Source organism: Prionailurus bengalensis, chromosome E1, assembly GCF_016509475.1.
Source record: "Prionailurus bengalensis isolate Pbe53 chromosome E1, Fcat_Pben_1.1_paternal_pri, whole genome shotgun sequence".
In the NCBI taxonomy this organism is placed as follows: domain Eukaryota; kingdom Metazoa; phylum Chordata; class Mammalia; order Carnivora; family Felidae; genus Prionailurus; species Prionailurus bengalensis.
The window spans coordinates 5,661,290-5,684,211 of NC_057347.1; the positions used below are offsets into that span (position 1 = coordinate 5,661,290).

At 44.1% G+C, this 22,922-nt stretch overlaps 1 protein-coding gene across 1 annotated transcript in view; it reads left to right on the forward strand.

Annotated features, from left to right (window-relative positions):
- Nucleotides 1-22,922, forward strand: part of DNAH9 (dynein axonemal heavy chain 9) — a 332,285-nt gene that overhangs the window by 59,106 nt on the left and 250,257 nt on the right. The window contains exons 19-20 of the mRNA XM_043585501.1: nt 17,049-17,271; nt 17,899-18,065. Coding sequence (XP_043441436.1) covers nt 17,049-17,271; nt 17,899-18,065 — 390 coding nt within the window. The remainder of the gene's footprint in view (nt 1-17,048; nt 17,272-17,898; nt 18,066-22,922) is intronic.

Sequence of the window (22,922 nt, forward strand, 5' to 3'; positions counted from 1 at the left end):
GGGGAGGCGCCGGGGTCCATCAGGCAGAGGGAACGATGGGAAAACGTGGGCAAGAGCCTTTATTGTGGTTTCCCTGGAACAGAGCTGTCGAGACGGGGCCAGCGGGTGGACAGTTGGCTCTCTTGAATGAGTTGTGCAGGCTCTGGGGCCAGAGGGACTGACGGTGTCTAGGTTTTCGGTCCCTGGCCCCGGGGTGGTTAGGGCAGGTGGATAGAGGTCTGGAGTGTGAGAACCAGATAGAGGAGGTGGTTGGAGGCGTGGGCTCCGGGTGGATTGGTTTGCGTGTGGAAGGCAGGCTCAGAGGCAAGTCACTGAGCGCCTCAGAGTATGTGGTTGATACAGGATGCAGTGAAAGCACCTGCCGGGCGCCTCTCCACCAGGTGCGACTTTGCAGGGTTTGGTAGTTGGTGTGACAGGATAAACAGGCGGAGTTCTTGTCCTTTGACCACTATTTCCTTAACCCCGAAAGGAGACGATGACCCGATTGCTCTGAGGTGCCTCGTCGTATCTTACCGTGGTAAATATTTTGCATTGCCCTGCTTCTGAATAAAGTGGCTCATCTTTTATGTTGGTTTTTTTTTTTTTTGGTGAGTTTGTGGGTTTCTCCTTCTGTGCCCATGCAGAGCGCTTACCCGTTTTTTTCTTAAGTTTATTTATTTATTTTTAGAGAGAGAGAGAGGGAGGGAGTAGGGGAGGGGCAGAGAAAGAGGGAGACAGAGAATCCTAAGCAGGCTCCATGCCGTCAGCGCAGAGCCCGGTGTGGGGCTCGAACTCATGAACCATAAGATCACGAGCCGAACGGAAGCCAAGAGTCGGACGCTTCACTGACTGAGCCACCCAGGTGCCCCTTGCCCACTTTTGGTCGGACTTTATTTTTGCCTTTATGATATTTACAAGATTTTCCTTTCGCTCTTTGGTATATACTCTCTCTAATCCTGTATGAGTTGTATGTATCGCAAACACAGTCTCCCATTTTGTGACCTGTCTTTCCACTGCATTTATGGTATGTTTCCATGAACAGTTCGTCGTAACGTAGCCACACGTGTTCGTTCATCTTTTCCCCTCTGTTGCAGTTGGTCTCGTTAAACAAATCCTTTTTCGCCCTGAGATCCTAATGGTGCTCTCCCATACCCTCTCCATAAAAGCTTTGTAGTTTCATCTTTCACATTAAGTAGCCCCTTATCTGCTGCTGCGTTAATATGACAAAATCCGAATTCCCATGGTTTTGTCATAAATCTTGGTATCTTGCAGGGCAAGTCCCCGCCTTGTCCATTTTCGTTAAGAATTCTCCACAATTCTTGTACTGTTCTACATAAATGTAAAATTCTGTTTGTAGAACTAAAAAAAAACAAAAACCTGTTGGGATTTTGATTCCGTTTGCAGTGACGATAGCTCAATTTGAGGACAGTAGTCATCCATACACGCTGAGTGTCCCTGCTCAAGAATGTGTCATCTTTCGGTTAACCTATGCCTTAAATGTCTCTCGACGAAATTTTGTAATCGTTACCTTTAAGGTCATTCTCGTGTCCTTAAGATTTATTCCTAGGTATTTTAATTTTGGACTCCTAGTATAAACGATATTTTAAAATTATATTTTCTGGGGAAATGGAATTGATTTCTGTTTATTGATGTTATATCAAGCATCTCTGCTGAATTAACTTATTAACTGCAATAATTTATCTGTGCTCTCCTTTGGATTTGCTATGTACATGGTCATCATCTACAAATTTATAATAGTTTTATTTCTTCCTTCTCTGTCTTTTTTTTTTTTTTTCTAATGCATTTTATTGCTGTTTTCTTCTTGCTGCACTGGCTAGGACTTGCAGTTTGATGTTGAATAAGGTGGTAATGACAGGCACCCTTATCTTGTCTGATCTTTTTAAAAAAAAATTTTTTTTAATGTTATTTTTGAGAGACAGTGTGAGCAGGGGAGGGGCAGAGAGAGAGGGAGACCCAGAATGCAAAGCAGGCTCCAGTCTCTGAGCTGTCAGCACAGATCCCGACGCGGGGCTCAAACCCACAAACCGCGAGATCGTGACCTGAGCCGAAGTCAGACACCCGACTGACTAAGCCACCCAGGCACCCCATCTTGTCCGATCTTAAAGGCGATACTATAACATTTCACCACTAAACATAATATTTGCTGTGAGTTTTTGTGGATTCTATTTATGTAGTTAAAGAAGTTCCCTTCTTTTTGTTTTAAGTTTATTTAATATTTTTTTTACCCAGCGCGGGACTCGAACTCACAACCCTGAGATCAAGAGTCACATGCTCTTATAGCTGAGCCAGAGAAACCCCTAAAGAAATTCCATTCTATTCCTAATTGGTTAAGGGGATTTGACGTAATGGCTATAACATTTTGTGAACTGCTTTTTCTAACCCTGTTAAAGATGATTCTATTTCTTTCCATTGAAATGTTAAAGCGGTGAATATATTAGTTGCTAATGTTAAGCCAGCCGAGTATTACTGAGAAAAGCCCAACACAAGGTATTATCTTTTCCAATATATCTACTGCTTAATTTTGTTTGAACACATATTGGTTATTGTTGATGTGTCTCTGTGATTGACATTGGCCTTCAGTTTTCCTTTCTCACGTTTTTGCTGACCATGCTCTGTGGTTTGGCTAGTTTCATAAAATGACTTAGGAAGTAATCCTTCCTGTTTATCCTCTGGAAGAGTTAGTGTAAGATTGGAATTCTCTGATCCTTGAAGATTTGATTTAAATCTCCCTTGAACATCTGGGCTCAGTGTTTTCTTTGTGACGAGTTTTGTACCTATGATTTTTCTAGTGGTAAGAGGGATGTGAAGGTTTTCCATTCCTTAGTAAGTCATAGTTGTCTGGGTACGTATCCGCTTCATGTAAATTCTTTAAATTATTGTCCTAAAATTCATAATATTCTCTTGTCTGTTTACTCTCTGCAGAATCTATGATTATGTCCCCCCTTGTCTATTCATTTCCATTTGTGCTTTCTGAATACTTTGATTAATCTTGCCAGAGATTTACAAAGAAGTATCTTATAAACTCCTTGATCCTCTCGATCACAATTTAATTTCTATTTCAGTGACTTATTCTTTTACGTTTATTATGTCCTTCTATTTCCTTGGATTTATTTTTTCTCCTACGCTGTTAAGATTGATGCTTGGCTTATTCACTTTGAGCTGTCTTTGTTAATGTAATATTTAAAGCAATGTAAAATATTTAAATGTAATTAATATAAATATTAAATGATATAATTAATTTACGAATTCCCTTCTTGGTACAATTTTATCTACATCTCACAGGTCTTCATATGTAATATTTTCATTATAATTTAGTTCTAAGTCTTTAAAAACTTTTTTTTTTAATGTTTATTTTTGAGAGACAGAGACAGAGTGTGAGTGGGGTGGGGCAGAGAGAGAGAGAAAGACACAGAATCTGAAGAGGCTCCAGGCTCCGAGCTGTCAGCACAGAGCCCGACGCGGGGCTCGAACTCACAAGCTGTGAGATCATGACCTGAGCCGAAGTCGGACGCTTAACCAACTGAGCCACCCAGGCGCCCCTAGTTCTAAGTATTTTTAATACCCGTTATGATGTGTTTATATATATATTTAATATTTTCACACATACGGTTCTTCCAGATATATATATTTTTTAAGTTTTTCATTTTAACCCCAGGATGGTCCATACACAGTGTGATATTAGACTCAGATGTCCAATATAGCGATTCAACGCTTCGTATAGTACTCACGGCCGATCATGGTAAATGTACGCTTAGTCCCCATCACTCATTTCACCCATCACCCCTCCCACCTCCACTCTGGTGACCATCAGTCTGTTCTCTACAGTTAAGAGTCTGCTTTGTGGTTTATCTCCTTTTCCTTTAGTTTGTTTCGTTTCTTAAATTTCACGTACAAGCAAAGTTATATGCTATTTGTCATTCTCTGACCTGTTTCGCTTAGCCTTATACTCTCTAGCTTCCTCTGTGTTGTTGCAAATGGCAAGATTTCATTCTTTTCATAGCTGAATAATATTCCATTGTGTGTGTGTGTGTGTGTGTGTGTGTGTGTGTGTGTATCTATCTCACCTCTTCTTTATCCATTCATCAGTTGATGGACACTTGGGCTGCTTCCATAGTTTGGCTCTTATAAATAGTGCTGCTGTAAACATACAGCCGCATATATCCTTTCTAATTAGTATTTTTTATTTGGGGGGTAAATACCCAGAAGTGTGATTACTGGATCATAGGGCAGTTCTCTTTTTAACTTAAAAACTTTTTTAAATGTTTATTTATTTTTGAGAGAGAGAGACAGAGACAGAGTGTGAGCAGGGGAGGGGCAGAGAGAGAGGGAGACACGGAATCCGAAGCGGGCTCCAGGCTCTGAGCCGTCAGCACAGAGCCTGACATGGGGCTGAAACTCATGAACTGTGAGATCATGACCTGAGCCGAAGTCAGCTGTTTAACTGACTGAGCCACCCAAACGCCCCTATTTTTAACTTAAAAAAAATGTTAATTTAGTTTTGAAAGAAAGAGAGCGTGCAAGCAGGGGAGGGACAGAAGAAGAGGGAGAGACAGAATCTGAAGCAGGCTCCATGCTGAGCAAGGAGCCCATCATGGGGGCTTGATCTCATGACCATGAGATCATGACCATGAGATCATGACCTGGGCCAAAATAAAGACTCGGATGCTTAACCAACTGAGCCACCCAGGTGCCCCTATTTTTAAGTTTTTCGGGAACCTCCATACCGTTTTCCAGAGTGGCTGCACCAATTTGCATTCCCACCAACAGTGCAGGAAGGTTCCCCTTTCTCCATATTCTCACCAACACCTGTTGTATCCTGTGTTGTTGACTTTAGCCTTTCTGACTGGTATGAGGTGATACGTCATTGTGGTTTTGATTTGCATTTCCCTGATGATGAGTGATGTTGAGCATCTTTTCATGTGTCTGTTGGCCATCTGTAGGTCGTCTTTGGAGATCTGTTCATGGCATCCGCCCATTTTTACTTGGATTATTGTTTTTTGGGGTGTTGAATTGTACACATTCATATAGTTTGGATACTAACCCTCTATTGGATATGTCCTTTGCAAATATCTTTTCCCATTCAGTATATTGCCTTTTAGTTTCATTGATTGTTTCCTATGCTGTGCAGAAGCTTTGTTTGTGTTTTGATGTCGCCCAATGGTTTATTTTTGCTTTTGTTTCCTTTGCCTCAGGAGACTTAGCTAGAAAGATGTGATTAGGCCACTGTCAGAAAAATCACTGCCTGTGTTCTCCTCTAGGATTTTTATGATTTCAGGTCTCACGTTTAGTGTTGAATCTATTTTGAGTTTATTTTTGTGTCTGGTGTAAGAAAGTGGTCCAGTTTCATTCTTTTGCATGTAGCTGTCCAGGTTTCCCAGCACCATTTCTTGAAGAGACTTTTTTCTCGCTGCATATTCTTGCCTCTTTTGTTGAACATTGACTGACCATATAATCGTGGGTTTGTTTCTGGGCTTTCTATCCTGTTCCGTTGATCTATGTGTCTGTTTTTGTGCCAGTACCATACTGTTTTGATTACTGGAGCTTTGTAGTATAACTTGAAATCCAGAATTGTGATGCCTCCAGCTTTGTTTTTCTTTTTTTTTTTTTTTAATTTTTTTTTTCAACGTTTATTTATTTTTGGGACAGAAAGAGACAGAGCATGAACGGGGGAGGGGCAGAGAGAGAGGGAGACACAGAATCTGAAGCAGGCCCCAGGCTCCGAGCCATCAGCACAGAGCCCAATGCGGGGCTCGAACCCACAATCCGTGAGATTGTGACCTGAGCTGAAGTCGGTGGCTTCACTGACTGAGCCACCCAGGCACCCCAGGGTAGTATGGGCATTTTAACAATATTTGTTCTTCTGGTTCATGACCACGTGATACCTTTCCATTTGTCCGTGTCATCTTCAGTTTCTTTCATCCGCATTTTATAGTTTACAGGACACAGATCTTTCACCTCCTTGATTAAGTTTATTCCTAGGTATTTTATTATTTTTGGTACGATTGTAAATGGGATTGTTTTCTTAATTTCTCTTTCTGTTGCTTCACTATTGATGTATAGAAATGCAATGGGTTCGTGTACGTTGATCTTGTGTCCTGTGACCTTATTGAATTCATTTATCAATTCTAGTAGTTTTCTGGTGGCATCTTTGGGATTTCCCATATATAGTGTCATGTCATCTGAAGTGAAAGTTTCACTACTTCCTTACTAATCTGGATACCTTTTATTTATTTTTCTTGTTCATTTGCCGTGGCTAGGACTTCCAGTACTATGTTGAATAAAAGTGGTGAGTGGACATCCTTGTCTTGTTCCTGATCTTGGGGTGAAAGCTCTTGGGTTTTCACCATAGAGTATGATGTTAGCTGTGAGGTTTTCATATATGGCCTTTATTATGTTGAGGTATATTCCCTCTAAGCCTAGTTTGTTGAGGGTTTTGATCGTGAATGGACGTTATACGTTATTAAATGCTTTTTCTGCCTCTTTTGAAATGATCATATGGTTCTTATTTCTCTTAATGTGATGTGTCATGTTGATTGATTTGCAATTCTTGAACCACCGTTGCATCCTGGGAATCCACTCGATCGTGGAAAATGACTTTTTTAATGTATCGCTGGATTTGGTTTGCTAATATTTTGTTGAGGATTTTTGCATCTGTGTTAATCATACATATTGGCCTATAGTGTGGGTGTGTGTGGGTGTGGGTGGGTGTGGGTGTGTGGGTGGTATCTTTTCTGGTTTGGATATCAGGTAATGCAGATCTTGTAGAATTAATTTGGAAGTTTTCCTTCTATTTTTTTGGAATAATTTGAGAAGAATAAGTATTCATTCTTTAAATATTTGGTAGAATTCACCTGTGAAGCCATCTGGTCCTGGACTTTTGTTTTTCTGGGAGTTTTATGATTACTGATTCAGTTTCATTGCTGGTAATTGGTTTGCTTAAATGTTCTGTTTCTTCCTTGTTTAGTCTTGTGAGGTTGTATGTTTCCAGGAATTTATGCATTTCTTCTAGGTTATCCAATTTGTTGGTATATCGTTTTTCATAATCTCCTATAATCTTTTGTATTTCTGTGATGTCAATTATTTCTCCTGTTTGCTCTGATTTTGTTTGAGTTCTCTCTCTCTCTCTCTCTCTCTCTCTCTCTCTCTCTCTCTCTCTCTCGGTGAGTCTGGCTAAAGGTTTATCATGTGTGTTGATCTTTTCAACGAACCAGCTCCTGGTTCCATTGAGGTGTTCCATGGCTTTTCTAGTTGTTATTTCATTTTTTCCTTCTCTAATCTTTGTTGTTGCCTTCCTTCTGCTGTTTTTGGGTTTTGTGGGTTCTCATCCTAGCTCCTTAGGTGTAAGGTTATTTGAAATTTCTCTTCTTAAGTTTGGCCTGCATTACTATAAACTTCCCTCTTAGAACCTCTTTTGCTGCGTGCCAAAGATTTTGGACCATTCTGTTTTCATCTTCATTTGTCTCCAGGGATTTTGGGATTTCCCTTTTGGTATCTTGGTTGGCCCATTCATTGTTTAGTAGCATGTCCTTTAATTTCCATGAATGTGTGTCCTCTCCAGATTTTTTTCTTAGGATTGATTTCTAGTTTCAAAGCATTGTGGTCAGAAAAGATGCATGGAATAACTTTAGTCTCCTTGGATTTGTTGACATGTGTTTTGTGGCCTGATATGTGCTCTATCCTGAAGAATGTTCCGTGTGCACTTGAAAAGAATGCATATTCTGCTGTTTTAGGATGGAATGTTGTGAATATATCTATTGAATGCATCTGGTCCCATGTGTCCTTCAAAGCCACTGTTTCCTTATTCACACTCTGTTTGGATGGTCTGTCCATTGATATAAGTGGGGTGTTAAAGGTCTCTACTATTATTGTATTACTATCGATTATTTCCTTTGGTTGTTATTAACTGTTTTAAGTATTTTGGTGCTTTCTGTTGGGTGCATAAATATTTACAGCTGTTACATCTCATTGGATTGTCCCATCAGTGATTACATAGTGTCTTTCTTTGTCTCTTGTTATCATCTTTGTTTTAATATCTATTTTGTCTAATACAGTAATTGCTAACCTGGCTTTCTTTCCACATTCATTTGTATGATAAATGTTTCTCCATCCCCTCACTTTCAGTCTTTAGGTGTCTTTGCGTCTGAAATGAGTCTCCTGTAGGCAGCATATAGGTGGGTCTTGTTTACTTTTCAGTCACCCTATGTCTTTTGATTGGAGCATTTAACCCGTGGACATTCAAAGCAATTATTGATAGGTATGTATTTATTGCCATTTTGTTACTTGTTTTATGATTGTTTTTGTAGTTCTTCTCTTGCTCTCTTCTCTCATTGTAAGTTGGCTTTATCTTTACTGACATATATGGAGTCCTTTCTCTTCATTTTTTTTTTTTTGCATATCTATTACTGGTTTTTTTTTTTTTTTTAATTTTTTTTTCAACGTTTATTTATTTTTGGGACAGAGAGAGACAGAGCATGAACGGGGGAGGGGCAGAGAGAGAGGGAGACACAGAATCGGAAACAGGCTCCAGGCTCTGAGCCATCAGCCCAGAGCCCGACGCGGGGCTCGAACTCCCGGACCGCGAGATCGTGACCTGGCTGAAGTCTGACGCTTAACCGACTGCGCCACCCAGGCGCCCCTGCATATCTATTACTGGTTTTTGATTTGTGGTTACCGTTAGACTTCTATGTAACATCTTCTGCATATAACAGACTATGGTAAGGTGATGGTTGCTTAATTTTGAACCCAATCTTCACTCCTCTCCCCTCCTTGTTTTAGGTATATGGTGTCATATTTTAATCCTTTTATTTTGTGAGTCCCTGGACTGATTTTTACAGATATACTTACTTTTACTGTGTTGTGCTTCCTACTTTCCTTAGTCTTGCTTATGGTCTTTCCTTTCCACTCACAGTCCCCTTTAACATTTCTTGTGGGGCTGGTTTGTGGTCATGAATTCCTTTAAAATTTGTTGGTTTGAGAAACTCTTTATTTCTCCTTCTATTCTGAATGACTGCCTTGCTGGATAGAACATTCTTGGCTGCAGGCTTTTTCCTTTCAACACTTTGAATATATCATTCTACTCCCTTCTGACTTGCAAAGTTTCTGCTGAAAAATCTGCTCATAGCCTTATGGGGTTTCCCTTGTATGTAACTGCTCTCTTTTTTTGCTTTAAAAATTCACTTTAGTGCTACTTTTTGCCATCTTAATTACTACATGTCTTAGTGTGGACCTCCTTGCACTGATTTTGTTGGAGGATCTCTGTGCCTTCTGGATCCGGGTTCCTGTTTCCTTCCCCAGATTTGGGAAAATTTCAGCTATTACGTCTTCAAATAAATGTTCTGTCACCCTTTTCTTTCTCTTCTCCTTCTAGGATGACTATAATGCCCATGAAATTATGCTTGATGGTATCACTGAGGTCTCTAAGTCTATTCTTATTTTGCATAATCGTTTTTCACTCACCTGCTCAACTTGAAGACTTTCCATTATTCTGTCTTCCAGGTCATTGATTTATTCTTCTACCTCATCTTGTCTGCTGTTTATTCTGTTTAGCATATTTTTATTTCATTCATCATGTACTTCATCTCTGATTAGTTCCTTTTTGTCGCACTGTTAAGGATCTCACTGATATCCTCCACTCTTTTCTCAAATCCAGTGAGCATCTTTATGACTATTACTTTAAATTCTCTATCAGACATATTACTTACGTCAGTTTTGCTTGGGTCTCTTGCTGTGGTTTGGTCCTGTTCTTTCATTTGGGACATAGTCCTCTGTCTCCTCATTTTATCTAACTCTGTGTCTGTTTCTCTGTGTTAGGACAGACAGCTGTTTACTGCACTTGAAAGTAGTACAGTGAAGAAGGAGGACCCTCTTCTTATGAAGAAGAGGTTCTCTGGTTCCTGGTAGTGCAGTGTCCCCTGTTCACCAGAACCTGGTGCTTCAGGGATGTGTCCTATGTGTGATGTGTGTGCCCATCCGTTGTGGCCGAGTCGCTTTTTCCTTCAGTCCAGTCATCTGCGGTGATTCTCCTTGCTTACTCTGGGCAGGGTTTGGTTCCTGTGGTGTTAATGGGCCACTCTTAGGATGCCTTGGACTTGACTTGAGTCAGACCAGGCGTTTGCCAGAGATGCAATAGCACCAAACTGCATGCCACCTTCCCTGTGTTGTCCCCTGAGAATCTTTCATTGGTGGTCGGGGCCTGCAGTCAGACCAGATGCCCGTCTCCAGCCCACTGCCGGGGCCACAGGCCGACTGCTGTGGGTGGCTATCTTTCCCCTCCAGGGAAGAAGTCCCTTTGGGGTGGTGCTGGCCACCGTATGGATTGCTTGCAACACTCCCAGGCCTGTGGCATTGCCTTGTGTGGGCTCTGGCCAAGAGTGTATTGGGGAGCATGGTAACCAAACACAACATGGTGGGAACAGAATGGCGGGGCAGCTGAGCTAGCAAGTTAGGTAGCAAGTTCCACACGTGGCTGTGTGTTTATGCTGGGGGGTGGGGGAAGGAACTGGCACCTGCCAGTTTCTTGGTTCCTGGAGGAGTTCCCCAGCTATTTCTGTGTCTCTGGGACATGCTGTAACATTAGTAAGTAACTCTCCCTCTTATATCCCCCAGGCACCTTTCAAAGTGCTGCTTCTCTGCTGCATCTCCTTGGGCTTTTTGTTGTGCTGTCTCTTTAAGGGCAGGTAGTCAGTTTCACCTTGGCCTCCCCGCCCTCCCAGAGCCAAGCCCACTGACTTTTTAAAAGTCCAGGTTTCAAGTTCCACTAGTTGTAAGAACTCACAAAATTTAAACCCTCTGGTTTTCAAAGCCTAATGTTATGAGGACTAATCGTCTCCATGTGGGCTCTCTGGTGGGGGGTGGGGGGTGTGTTTCTCTCCCTTCACTGTGCCCTCAGTTTCCTCCCTCCTGTGGACAGTCTGGAAAGTCCATGTAGTTCTGACCATGTCTCTGCCCTTCCTACCCTCTTGGATGTGGCCTCTTCTATTTAGTTATATTCCACTTTGATGGCAGCTTGTCAATTTCGCCTTGTAATTCTGTCACTTTTTGCTTCGTATATTTTAAGGTTGTGTTACATGAGCATACACAGCTTGACTTTTTATATCTTTCCAGCAAATTGGAACTTTCAGCCACACATTAAAATCGTCTTTATTACTAACTATATTTCTCATATTAAAGCCTGTTTTGTCTTATATTAATATAACTAAACCAATTTCCTCTGTATGATATGAGCTTGGCGTCGCTCATTGTATCCTTTGACTTTTAATCTTTCTGCGCCTTTATATTCAAGATTACTTTTTAATGATCGGCATAGAACTGAATGTTTTATTCACCTTAATATATATCTTTTAGCTGGGGGGTGTTGTTTATTAATATCTATTCTGCTACCATTGTATTATATAGTTTCTATTCTTTTTTTTTTCTTGCCTCCTTTGAGGTTGAATTTTACATTGTTTTTTTTTTTAATTCTCTTTTTTTCCTTGTGCTAATTTGGATGTTATATGATTGAGGTCTACTGTTCTTATGGTTACCATAGCTATTTTAATTTTTTTTTTTAACGTTTATTTATTTTTGAGACAGAGAGAGACAGAGCATGAACGGGGGAGGGGCAGAGAGAGAGGGAGACACAGAATTGGAAGCAGGCTCCGGGCTCCGAGCCATCAGCCCAGAGCCCGATGCGGGGCTCGAATGCACTGACCGTGAGATGGTGACCTGAGCCGAAGTCGGACGCGTAACCGACTGAGGCACCCAGGCGCCCCTACCATAGCTATTTTAATAAGCATCCTTGAAAGGAATAAATGTGTCAGTACTGGTACTCTCCTCACAGTCAATAGGAAGTCTTTAGAATAGTTTGATCTCAACCATTGATTCATCAAATTATGTTCTCCTTCCCAGCGATTTCGGTTATGCTCTATTATTTATTTAATCACCACAATTCTACTTCATTTTTGTACACTCAATGTTTATTTAAATCTGCCTACATATTTACCAATACCTTTTGCTCGTTGCATCTGTCTACACTACAGACCACTTTCCTGAGTTACGGTCATTAGAAGTTCCGTTATTTTAAGAGTCTATCGGTGAAATTCTCATTCTTTCTTTGCCTAAAAATGCATGTATTTTCTGCTTTTACTTGGGGGCAAAAATGGCTTTGTAGACAAGGGATTTCTAGGATAAAAGCTCTTTTCTGTGAGTTTATTGAAAACAGCATTCCACCGTGTTCCAGACGCCATTTTTACGTCTGAGTACGCAGCCATCTGCGTTTTGGGGGATTTTTGCTTTTTGGTTTGGTTGGTTTGGTTTGGTTTGGTAGAAGTCAGTCTTTGCTCTACAGCTAATTGGCTAATTTTAAGATCTGCATTTCCTTTTTGGTAAAGGTATCAGTAGGAAGGACCTTGAGGGTTTCTTGATATGCCGCCTGGACTTTGGTGGGTTTTCTCGAACTTACATTGTCTTTCAGCAGTTCAAGAAAATTCTCAGCCAAGATCTCAGAGGTTGCTTCTTGCTCATTCTCTCTCTCTTGCTTTCTTCTGAGCTCTTACTAAACTTGTGTGAGGGTTGTTTTTTTTTGTTGTCACCATCGTCCATGTATTTTAATGAATTTCATAATTTACAGCTTTCTGTCTCCACTGCAGTTTGGATAACGTCTCCGCTTTTATCACCCAGTGGTCTCATTCTCTCAGCTTTGTTTAGATCTCCCGTTGAATCCATTCATTGAGCTTTAAATTTTAATTATACGTTCCAGTTTTAGACCTTCTGTTTCATTTTTATAAAATTTTGCTTACTCATTTTTGTATTTTCTTGTTCTTTGCTCAAATATCAAGGGTTCTCTTTCATTCAATTTTTCAGTTTTTTAAAAAATTTTTTAAAAATGCTTATTTTTGAGAGAGAGACAGATTGTCAGTGGGAGAGAAGCAGAGAGAAAGGGAGACAGAATCAGGCCTGAAGCAGGCTTCAGGCTCCAAGCCGTCAGCCCAGAGCCTGATGCAGGGCTGGAACCCACGAACTGCAAGATCATGACCTGAGCTGAAGTCAGATGCTGAACTGACTGAGCCACCCAGGTGCCCCTCAATTTTTTCAGTTTTAGAGTACATTCATTAGAAGATGATCTTAAGACAACTTCTGCTTTGACAGTTTAAAACTGTTTTGTTTCTCTGTGCCATAGATTAAGGGTAACATAAAGACCTACCAACAATTATTAGCTTCTTTCTCCTGGAATTGGCTGTCGGCATAGCACAGTATGATCATTTTTGAATTGCTAAAACACATATTAAAGGCTTTGTCTGCTTCTCTTCACAAAGTAATGCCATCACAGCCTATAATTTTCAGTAAGTTTTGTCACTTCTCAGAAGGCAAAGGTCCATGCACGATCACAGAGTCTGGATATATTTGGAGAGCCTCTGAAATCGCCTCTCTTCCTGCCAGTTCAGGCAATGCTGAATTTATATTAGAACTTAAAATACGAGGTCAGGGGCAGGAACTGTGACCTATGGAGACTAGGTGCTTATTTAGGCTTCTGAAGGGTGATTCCTAACAGCGAACATTTCTGCCTCTTTTTTAAGTTTTGTTTATTTAAGTGATCTCTACACCCAACATGGGGCTCGAACTCCCAACCCTGAGATCAAGAGTCACACGCTCTTCCGACCAAGCCACGTAGGCGCCTCGAGAGCATTTCCGTCTTAACTGATACATTGTGCTCAGAAGGATGAAGGTGTATTTTCTGAGTCTTGAATTGGTGTCTGAGAAACTACGAGGAAGGCACTTTTTCCTGCTACGTGGGTCAGAGACAATTAAGCAAGACACTTCAACAGGAACTTCTTGTTGTTTTTAAATATGTTAAAGATTGAGATTTTATAGTTGGACTTCCAGTATTTGAAGACTTTGCAGGTTGGATCCCACTGCTTCTGCTGGCTCCGACTCTTGGTGCCTTTTTTCCTTGTGTATTTTATGACTTTTGATTGTAAGCGTCACGTTCCTTGGGATTTTATTTGCAGGAATCCTTTGAGGATTGGAATCTGGTTGCATTCCTCCAGGAAAGATCTGTATCTGTTTCTGCCAGTCTTCGAGGGGCTCTTCCAACCCCAGACCACTTGTACTTCAACTTGCAGGGGTGTACTTAGTGCCCAGGAGAAAGCAGGAAACTTCCATCCTTGCCCTTTCTGTGTTTTGTTTCTCATACGCCCTTACGGTGTCGCGATTTCACATGCGGCTTCCTACCAGCCTCCTCACCTCGTGGGGGCCCCAGGCTAAATCACCAGGTCCCCACATCCCACAAAGCAATCAGAATAGCAGCTCAAGGTCTCCAGTGTTGAGTAGAAACCATCACAGGAAAGACCGCTGGGAGCCTTATTCAGTGCTTGCTTTCACTACACCTTCAGCCTCCAGAGATTCCTTGATTTCTTGCCACTTTAGCGACGCATTTTCATGGTTTGGGCGGAGGGGTTATTTATCCATATTATCGCATGCATTGTACAGTTGTCTCCAACTTCCTCTCCCGCTTACTCGGCAGCCAGGGCTTTCCTGGCCCACTCCACCGAAACCACCCTTGTCAAGATCACCAGTGATGGCCATATGGCCGAATCCTGTGACCATGACCACCTTCATCTCACTCGTACCCATCAGCAGCGTTTGGCATAGCTGATTATTCTGTCTTTCCCAAAGAGCTTCTTTGTGTGGCTTTCGGGATACCTCACTTTTATTATTTTTCTTCGGTCTCACTGGCCGTGCCCTCTTGGTCTCTTTGGCTGGGCTCATCTCGTCTTCTAGGCATCAAGATGTTAGCATTTCCGAAATCTCAATCCTGAACTCTATCTACATTCTCATTCCAGATGATACCTAACTCGTCCCTGTAAATGCACCTGTGTGCCGATAACTACCCAATTTATATTTTCAGCCTCAGCTCTCCGGAACTCAAGACTTCCAGGCAACTGACCCACAGATATCCCCCCCTAGGTGTCCAGTGTCTGTGAGGCATCTTACACACAATACATTTAAGACTTACTCCTCCTCCACCTTCTCTGTCCAAAAAACCCCAGTCTTCGCCACTTCTTCCCCAAATCTATACGTGACATCACCATTGACCCCATCTCCAGGAGTTGTTACTGATTTCTCTCATCCCCTAGTGTCTCCCCTCCAATCCACCAGTGGGTCCTCTAGCATCTCCGTGTGAAATTACCTTGAACCTGACCACCGCTCCAGTCCACCTTCCAGGCCAAAGTCAACATCATCGTCAACTTCTGTCACAACCATTAGAGCCCCTAAATGCCCTCCTGGCTTCCATTCCTGTCTCTCCATATCCAATGCCACCATCACCACCTCCGGCTACAACTTGTTCTCCTCCAGCTACAGATCTTTTGAAAATATACTTCTCTGGGGCCTGGGTGGCTCAGTTGGTTGAGCGTCCGACTTCGGCTCAGGTCATGATCTCACGGTTCGTGGGTTTGAGCCCCGCGTCGGACTCTGTGCTGACAGCTCGGAGCCTGGAGCCTGGAGCCTGCTTCGGATTCTGTGTCTCCCTCTCTCTCTCTGCCCCTCCCCTGCTCATGCTCTGTCTCTCCTTGTCTCAAAAATAAAACATTAAAAAAAATTTTTTTTTGAAAACATACTTCTCCAACTCAGATTTCTCATGCTTATGATGAAATCTGGACTCCTCGCCCTGGCGAACAAGGCCCTGCAGCGTCTGACCCCTGTTGATTCCCTCACCCCTCCTCAGTGATTCCCCGATTCCTCTTCTGTTTCTGCCCGCTGACCTTTCTCCTTTCCTTCAAATATGTCAGACTGAATCCAGCCTCGGTGCCTTGACTCATGCTGTGCCCTGTACTCAAAAGCTCTTCTCCCATTTCTTTCTGTGGCTTACTCCTTCACACAATTTCCATTTCTGCTCAAATAGCACCTCTGTAGAAAGGCCTTCACTGACCACTCCACAGAAAATTGGACTGTCCTTAGTCTCTGTCCCCTTATAGCTCTCAAGGCCACATGAAACTATACAATTTATTTCATTGATTTGTTTCCTATTTTTCCTATGAGAATGTACACTTTATAAAGTCAGACCCTTCGTTTCCCTTATTTATCATTCTTTTTTTTTTATGTTTTTTTTTTTTTTAACATTTATTCACCTTTGAGAGACAGAGCACAAGTGGGGGAGGGGAAGAGAGAGGAAGACACAGAATCCGAAGCAGGCTCCAGGCTCCGAGCTGTCGGCATAGAGCCCCATGCAGGGCTCGAACCCGTGAACTGTGAGATCATGACCTGAGCTGAAGTCAGCTGCTTACCCGACTGAGCCACCCAGGCGCCCCTCTCTCATTTATCATTCTGTCCCCAGAAACTGGAGGCACGGTTGGGCTCAAATATTTGATACATTGATCTATCTCATGCTATGTAATAGATGCTCAATAAATATTTTTGAAATAAAGACTGAATCTCACTTAACTCCCACCATAACCAGTGAGTTTTTCCAATCATATAGGTGAGGAAACTGAGGCCCAGAGATGTTAAATGACTTGGCCGTGGTTACACATCTAGTGAGTGTCCAAATCAAACCCAAGTGTGGTATGACTTTCGAGGCCATGATATTTTTTTTCCCAGTGTCTTGAAATTCTTTTTCCTAAATTTCACCTTGAAATAATGTCAGACTTAAAAAAAAAAAAAAAAAAAAAGTTGCCAAAACCGTACAGAGCTCACGTGTACCTTCCCTGAGCTTTCTCAAATGATGTCATCTTCTCTAATCATAATGTAGTGATCAAAACCAGAAAGTTGATGTTGGTGTAGAACTCGTTTCTGATGTACAGGCTGACCGCTTCCCATTTCACCAGTTGCCCCACTAACGTGTCCTCTCTCCTCCAGCGCGGAGGTCCCGGTCTCTTTCACGGCTGTGAAAACACGACCGTGACCCTTCCGAAGAGGACCGCATTCTCACCGTCAGGGTCTAGTGTATGCACAGTGCTAGGCCCATGGAAAGTGTTTGGCAATGATGGCTGTTCCTGTCGGGGAAATAAATCAACCTTCCTTTTGAGGAGTGGGAGGGGAAGGCTTCTTCACGTTCTGTTTGCTTTGCTTAGCTTGGCCGACCTTGAAGCGTTCATAAGAAATACCGAGAGTGGCATGCTCAAGAAAGTTGAAAAAGGAGATTTCAAAGGATTGGTGGAGATTATGGGACACCTTGTGGCTCTGAAAGAGCGGCAGAACAGCACTGATGAGATGTTCGAGCCCTTGAAGCACACCATTGAGCTGCTAAAGACCTATGAACAAGAATTGCCAGAAACGGTGTTTAAGCAGCTGGAGGTCAGTGCACAGTTTGTTTCCTGAATAAAAGAAACAGAGGGAAAGCTTCTGGAGCGCAGAGTGGGGTGAGGTTGGGGCGAGGTGAATGAGAAACGGGGCTGGGTGAGGACCCAAGGCTCGCGATTTGGAGCCGTCCGTGTAATGGCTGTGCGATCTCTAGTGCCTTCCGGAAACTCCGTAAATACGAAACGGCACAATGTCGGCGATAGATGGGACAGTTGGTGCGGGTGAAGGGTTTTGGTGGTTTCGTTTTGTTTTGTGTTTTCTTTTTTAGGGATGACTGAAAGTTTTGATTCGGAGAGAGGAAAGCAAGTCTGAGAAGTGTTAAGATGACCTTAAGGGGATGTGGGGCCTGAAAGAAAACAGTCAAGCAGTACTGTGAGGCAATACAGAAAAAGGGCACAGGTTCCTGGGTCAGAGGCTGAGGGCAAGAAGGATATGCCAGAGTCGGAAGGAGATGATAGCCAGGCAAGCAGGCGACCACGGAGACGGGTCAGAACTGTAGGGGACGGGCACGCCGCGCCGTGCCGTCACAGTGTGGCATCCTAGCACCTGTCCAGCTTCAGGCCTGCGGGCGATGGCGGGGGGCAGAGCGTGGGTCTGACCGGACCGTGGGCGTCTTCGCAGGAGCTGCCTGAGCAGTGGGACAATGTGAAGAAGATGGCCATCGCTGTGAGGCAGCAGGTGGCCCCGCTGCAGGCGAACGAGGTGGCCGCCCTCCGTCAGAGGTGCTCAGCCTTCGACGTTGAACAGCAGCAGTTCTGGGAGCGATTCCGCAAGGAAGCTCCCTTCAGGTATGGATCCCCCCCTCCCCCCCGCCCCGCGTCAGCACAGCCTCCTTTCTGGTAAACATGGCGGTCTTTGGGTTTCCGAGGGTCTTTCGGTTGAGTTCTTGGATCTTCCGGCCTCTAGCAGGGTAAGACTTGTTTCCAGTCTTCCCTCCCACTTAGATCGGCTGGTTAGAACCTGGTGCTGATGTGAGCAGAGCCCTGTATGAGATGACCAAAGGTTGTACAAACACCGTGCCTTAAAAACAGAAGCCTAGAGGTGCCCGGGGGGGCTCAGTCGGTTGAGCGTCCGACTCTTGATTTCGGCTCGGGTCGTGACATCACAGTTTATGAGATCGAGCCCTGTGTCGGGTTCTGTGCCAACAGCTCAGAGCCTCCTTGGGATTCTCCCTCTGTCTCCCTCCCTCTCAAATGGATAAACTTAAAAAAAAAAAAAAGTCTCAAAGTTCTGTGTCCCCGAACTGTATGTGATAAAAATCACAAGGTATTTTACAAAGCCACTAGTATTCTAAATACCCACAGACTCGTGTTCTTTTGGTTTAAAAGTGGCTGGGAGCATTTTGAAATAATTTTGGAAGGCACTTTGGAAGACAAAAGGAAGGATTTGAGGGGCACCTGGGTGGCTCAGTCAGTTAAGCATCTGTCTGTGGCTCAGGTCATGATCTCGTGGTTTGTGAGTTCGAGCCCCGTGTCGGGCTTTGTGCTGACGGCTCAAAGCCTGGAACCTGCTTCGGATTCTGTGTCTCCCTCTCTCTCTCTGCACCCCACCACTCCCACTCTGTCTCTTTCAAAAATAAATATTAAAAAAAAAAGGGAAGGATTTGAGGTGAAGGATTTCTTTCTCTCTCTGCTTAGTAATGCTCAGACCCCTCCCCACTCACGATAAGGGGTCTTTACTTAAAACAACTCTAGGACGAATGACCCCATTCACACGTGCTCCCATTGTGCACACACGAGTTTCGCACGACTCCTACCTTGGTGGAGAAGTGTACCAGGGGTCTGTGCCTGGTCCTCTGCTCAGCGTTGGTGGCTCCAACCAGGAGAACAAGCTGGTTCTCAATGTCCCGGGTCTGCTGATGCACCAGCTGAGATGGGTCCCCTCCCTGTCTCCAGTTCCATGACTCACTTTCTGGTTCCCTCGCTGAGATTCCTGCCGGGTTTCCTCTGCGGTTTTGGACGGACGAGCTTAGACGTCTCCGCGCTGGAAAACGCCATGCTGGTGAAGAGTGACAAACCTTTTAACTGTCCAGGGCACTTACCCAGAAAAAACAACATCACACAGGGGGACAACACGCTAAAGCAACAAATGAAGCCAAAAAAAAAAAAAAAAAACCAAACCCACAAAAAAACAACCATCACAACGTTAGTGGAAGGAAATACGGCGTAATGATTAAGCATGGGGACTCTGGATTCAGGCCGCCTTGCAGCTACTCACAAGTCTATGACTTACTGTGTGTCAGGAAGCTCACCAGCTCTGAGCTTTCGTTCCCTCGCCTGTAAAATGGTGTTCATGATAGTATCTGTCTCATAAGGTTGTTGACAGAATTAAGAAGTAATCTCTGTGGGGCGCCTGGGGGGCTCAGTCAGTTAAGCGTCCGACTCTTGATTGTGGCTGAGGTCATGATCTCGTGGTTAACGAGTTCGAGCCCTGCGCCGGGCTCTGTGCTGACAGCATGGAACCTGGCTGGGATCCTCTCTCTCTGCCCCTCCCCTGCTTACGCTCTCTGAGAATAAACAAACCATTTTTTAAAATGTTTTTAAGTTTATTTTGAGAGACTGCACAAATGGAGAAGGAACAGAGGGAGAGAGAGAGAAAGAGGAAGGCAGAGAATCCCAAGAGGGAGAGAATCCACGCAGGGCTTGATCTCACGAACTTGTGAGATCGTGACCTGAACCCAGATCAAGAGTCGGATGCTTAACCGACTGGGCCACCCAGGTGCCCCAATAAATAAATGAGCTTAAAAGAAAAAGAAGTAATCTTTGCAAGTATTTAGCGTAGTATCTGCCACTAAGATGACCAACCATCCTGGTTTTCCCTCGGCCGTTCTGGTTTTAGCGCTGGAAGTCTCACATCCAGAGAAGATTCCCTGTTCCAGGCAGATCGGAACTGTCGGTCGCCCAGCATGGCGCACGGGCACGGCCCACCTGTTCCTATTCGCCGCTCCCCAAACGTACACCGAGTGGCTCCTATCTCCCAATTACCATACCCGGGGCTAGAGAGAACGAGACGAATGTTTCACGAGGCAGGGAACAGCAGAGCAACCTGGGGACAAGACCTCCAGTACTTTGTAAAGGTCCTCAGGTGCTTCCACTGCGCCGCCAAGTTTGAGCCTTGCCGCCCCATGGGGAAGTAACCGGTTCCCTTTTAAGCAATCGTGCCAGGGCATAAAATTCCAGATGAGTCCACATCCCTTTAGCATAATGGTCTTTGGAGCCGTGCCCTTGCTCCGAGGAAACATCTGTTGCACCACACGTTGGTGCACCTCTTTGGGGACTGTTCTTTCAGAGTCTGAGACATATTCTCTTGACTCTCCTTTGGACGTGCAATTGGATATTTGAATTTTAACACCGATCACGCAGAGCCAAAGCTGGCGAGGGGGTTGGGTTATGGAGCTGTGTGATACTTGCTTAGCGTTAACAATCACGCCCACGGTAACAGCCATAAGAGAGGAAAAGACACTAATATCTTTGCCTCAACTGTCCCTTACAAATTGTTTCGAGAGAAGGGTCCCAAAGATACGTGGTGAAATGTTTTCCCAAACGGACTCCGGATAACTGCTCGAGAGGACACGACGTCCGTTTGCTGGTGTGATTTTGCGTACCTGTTGGAAACGCCGCGTCCCTCCTTCGTAGTTAGGTCGCGTACGTGTGTTGATCGACTGGTGGCGTTTTTGTAACGTGATGGCTGCGATTGAGTTTGTTTTCTTTCTCAGCACCCGTATCTGCCGGCTGGGTGGATGTTGCTTCTCTGAGCTGGGTTTTCCAAATCCGCATCTGTTAATTTGACATGCAGATGAGGCCTTGCAAGAGAACACTTTGAAAAGAGCTGCTCACAGCAGCATGGAAAGCCAAACATTACTTCAATTGTGATGCGTTCTTCTCCTCGGCAAGAAAACATCAGGACTGGAGCAGAATCGGGGATTTATGGCTGAAGGGAATCTTAGTGGGAATCAACTCAAGGCTTGTTGTCTTTCTGGGCTTGGTGTATGCAAATCTGTGTGTTTGACATTTTAAGGCTGTGTGTATGGCAAAGGGTTTTAATTCTGGCGCCTTCACTTTTAGATCATTTAAGAGTTTCTAAAATGCAGACCGTGGCACATTCCTCTGTGAGTGCAAGTTTCGGTTTCTGATTATGTTGCAGGTTAAGCTCACACTGATCTTGTCTTTGAGGAGGAAAAAGAAAGTATCTCATTAGAGGCTCCTGAAGCCTGTCAGGTGCCGGTTGATGTCTGGTTGCTTGGGTTGAGTTTCTTCGTGTTCAAGTCTTCCTTCTTCCTGTAGTTGTTAACCCTGAGCTGTATCAGCATATTCCGAGCTGAGCTCCCTGACGCCGTAGTAATTGGCTAACTCCTCATATTCAGATTCAAGGACTTTTCACAGCTCTTAAAGTCCGGAGGCGGACTGTCCCCTTCGAGCAAAAGGAATGTCTCCACGCTCCAGTGGCCTTCTCTGGCTCAGTGTCCTAACCTTGAGCGCAGGCTTCCTGACCTTAAGGAATGATGCCATGGCACATAACCGGTTGCCTTTCCCACATCGAGACCAAGGTTATCTACCCACGGCTTTCTTAGCCAAAGCACTTGATCTCGGTGAGCTACTGCTCAGTAGAGACCATTAGTGTTTTCAGCCGGCTGGCAGCCGGAGTACTTAGACACATTCATTGGAGGGGCGCCTGGGTGGCTCAGTTGATTGAGCATCTGACTCTTTTTTTTTTTTTTTAACGTTTTTAATGTTTATTTTTGAGACAGAGAGCATGAGTGGGGGAGTGGCAAAGAGGGAGACACAGAATCCAAAGCAGGCTCCAGGCTCCGAGCTGCCAGCACAGAGCCCGACGCAGGGCTCGAACCCACAGACTGTGAGATCATGACCTGAGCCGAAGTTGGACGCTCAACTGACAGAGCCACCCAGGCACCCCGCATCTGACTCTTGATTTCAGCTCAGGTTACGGTCCCAGCATTGTGGGATAGAGCCCTGCGTTGGTCTCCATGCTAAGCATAGAGCCTGCTTAAGATTCCCTCTCCCTCCCTCTGCCCCTCACCCCACTCTCTCTTTCTCAAAAAAACAAAAACAGGGGTGCCTGGGTGGTTCAGTCAGTTAAGCATCCAACTTCAGCTCAGGTCATGATCTCATGGTTTGTGAGTTCGAGCCCCGTGTCAGGCTCTGTGCTGACAGCTCAGAGCACAGAGCCTGCTTCAGATTCTGTGTCTCCCGCTCTCTCTGCTCTTCCCCCACTCAAGCTCTGTCTCTCTCTCTCTCCTTCAAAAATAAATAAAAATATTAAAAAATTTTTTAAATAAAAACAAAAAATAAAGCGAAAGACATGTTCATTGGGTGGCCAACTTTAACCTCCCCCAAGGAGGCAGTTCACACCCCCTGTTGGAGATGGTGCTTGAGCCAGTGGGAAAGGGAGGATTAGCCATTGGGAAAAGAAGTTGGAGGTGAGGTTATTCCAGGCATAGGAAGCAGAACACTCAAAGGCACCAAAGGGTGAAAACGTGAGGAACAGTTGGATGGCCCCATGTGTGCGTGGCTGGGATGCTGGAAATGGGGGTGAGAACAGAGCGGTTCATGGAACCAGATTCTGACCATGATCAACCACTGAGGAGCCTAAGCATGAGGACAACGTGGTGGGAACACCACTGGCCT